The 2,500-nt window shown below is 35.6% G+C and overlaps 1 protein-coding gene across 2 annotated transcripts in view; it reads left to right on the top strand.

The window, feature by feature from the left end:
* Window positions 1-2,500, top strand: part of LOC128643237 (collagen alpha-1(V) chain) — a 236,618-nt gene that overhangs the window by 228,536 nt on the left and 5,582 nt on the right. For both annotated transcript variants that reach the window (XM_053696224.1, XM_053696223.1), the window contains exon 65: window positions 671-904. In XM_053696224.1, the coding sequence (XP_053552199.1) occupies window positions 671-904 (234 nt within the window). The remainder of the gene's footprint in view (window positions 1-670; window positions 905-2,500) is intronic.

The following is a 2,500-nucleotide window of genomic DNA, read 5'->3' as shown; positions in this document are numbered from 1 at the left end:
TGTCCAGAATCCCTTGCAGGATACTGGAGTATTTAATATTGGTTCTACCTGTGTTCTAAAGCTGGGTTCTAAGTGATGATTTTAAAGTTAGCTGCACCAAAATACGTATATAAATTTAATCTCAAAAATCGTTTTTGCGTAAATAAATGCACAATAATTGCAATCAATTATTGTGTGAAATAAAAACCGCATTGGAAATAATACAAAGCAATTAAACATCTAATTGCTTAACAGAATGTAGCAAAGAATTTCAAGTCTATGTGATGTTAGCTGATTCTTTTTTTGGGGGGGCTATGCATGCTTTCCAATGTTCAGTCATTTGTGAGTCTCAAGATTCTGAAGTAACCTGGCACCGGTTTGTATACTTTTTTTTTTTTCTTGCATTATATGAATAGAATGTTAGATTATTTTGAAGTTAAAAAAATGTAATGTATCGTAATAAATATTATTCTATGAGAGATATTTTATTGCTATGCCAGTTGTATTTAAACAATAGCCTGAAGACCGCGGATATCGCCGTTATATAACGGCATATGAATGAATAGAGAATATTTTGTCTGATGTCTCTATACCTTCTTATATTGCAATAACTTTATTAAAAGTATTGAATTTACCTTTTTTTGTTGTTGAGTTGAATTTTCACCCTGTAGCTGTGTCTGGTTTTTCTTAGCTGTCCTATGTGGATGCAGAGGGGAATTCTATTGGTATAGTGCAGATGACATTCCTACGGCTCTTAAGTGCTTCAGCCAAACAAAACATCACGTACAATTGCTACCAGTCTGTAGCCTGGCATGATGCTACCACTAACAGCTATGACAAGGCCATTCGCTTCTTAGGTTCCAATGATGAAGAGATGTCCTACGACAACAACCCCTTCATACGAGCTCTAATGGATGGATGTGCAGTAAGTAATACGAGTACTTAAAGGGACATTGTGTTGTAACATGTGTTCCCGATTACCTGTGGGAGCGTATGCAATTGTTTACAAGTAGCTCTTTACTTTTATTTTGTTATTTGCTTTTTTCCAGTCAAACACACTTCAAATACTGGAAATATGATTACTGCACTATTCTCTTTAGAAAGGTTATGTAAACAGGAGGAAAGAGAGTAATTATTCTCCCAGTGGGGGTGAGAGAGAGAGATTGTTGTATCTGAAAATACCTGGTTTTGCTAATTGAACTCCATACCCATAATTAATATTTCAATACCAAACGATTGTCATTTGGGTAAAGAGAGGGACAGGACATGAGCAGGTCTGCTCTTTTTATGTACTCAGTCTATTTAAATGAGCATGTCATTGGGAATAATAGGAGACAATTTCCGTAAGCAAAGCCAGCTCTTTTAAATACAAAAATAAACCTAAGGTATCAAGTTCCCATACATTTAATAAACACCAAATACATTTTATAAGCATAGTTATGGGCTAGCCATGGGTGTCGCCATATTGAAATCTAGCTATCGCTACATTTCAGTGCTGATGTGTTTGCACATGTGCAGTATCTCTCCTTCAGATACCTGCAGTAAAACGTCCAAAATGGTGGCACCCACACTTAGTGGGAGGTGCATGAAATGTATTTAGTGTTTAATGTCCCTTTCATACTGTGCAGCCGGTAGAACAAATGATTGGAAACACATTAAGGTCTAAAATAGAGTAAAAAATTCCTATAAACGTACATTTCCAAAAAGAAAATATTGCTATAGATGGGTGTGAGCTTAGAACAAGGGGGGAAGAAATTTGTAGAATGTTAAAATCCAGTGGGGTTTCTGATCTTTTTTTAATGGTAATTTATTTAATAAGTCAATGATTCAAAACATCATGTTTATAGATACAATTGGGAACTGACCCTGAGTCTGTTTTTGAAGTATGTTTTAGTAAATTCCGACTGCACATTAGTGCTTAGAGGCACATCACAGTAGACTTTAAAAAGAGGCAAATCCATATAAATGGGGAGTCAAATCTAAATATTACTTGTTCTAATATGAAATAGCAAGACTGAGACAAAAGATTGTCTCATACTTGTAATATTACTGCAAAGCATAGGCGACAAACCTTGCCATGCTTTCCTAAGATATCTAGTAAATATGATTGGTTGGTACATGTCATGCCGTTCTTCTTAAAGGGACAGTAACACCAGATTTTTTGTTGTTTAAAAAGGTAGATAATCCTTTTATTACCCATTCCCCAGCTTTGCATAACCAACACAATTATAATAATATGCTTTTTACCTCTGTGATTACCTTGTATCTATGCCTCTGCAAACTGCCCTCTTATTTCAGTTCTTTTGACAGACTTGCATTTTTAGCCAATCAGTGCTTGCTCCTAGGAGCTTCACGTGCCTGAGCTCAATGTTATCTATATGAAACACATGAACTAACGCCCTCTAGTGGTGAAAAACTGTCAAAATGCTTTCAGGTTATAGGTGGCCTTCAAGGTCTAAGAAATTAGTTTATGAACCTCCTAGATTTAGCTTTCAACTAAGAATATCAAGAGAACAACGCA

Source organism: Bombina bombina, chromosome 12, assembly GCF_027579735.1.
Source record: "Bombina bombina isolate aBomBom1 chromosome 12, aBomBom1.pri, whole genome shotgun sequence".
Taxonomy (NCBI): Eukaryota; Metazoa; Chordata; class Amphibia; order Anura; family Bombinatoridae; genus Bombina; species Bombina bombina.
The sequence above is the reverse complement of the archived record's forward strand: the minus strand, read 5'-3'. Positions and strand labels throughout refer to the sequence as shown.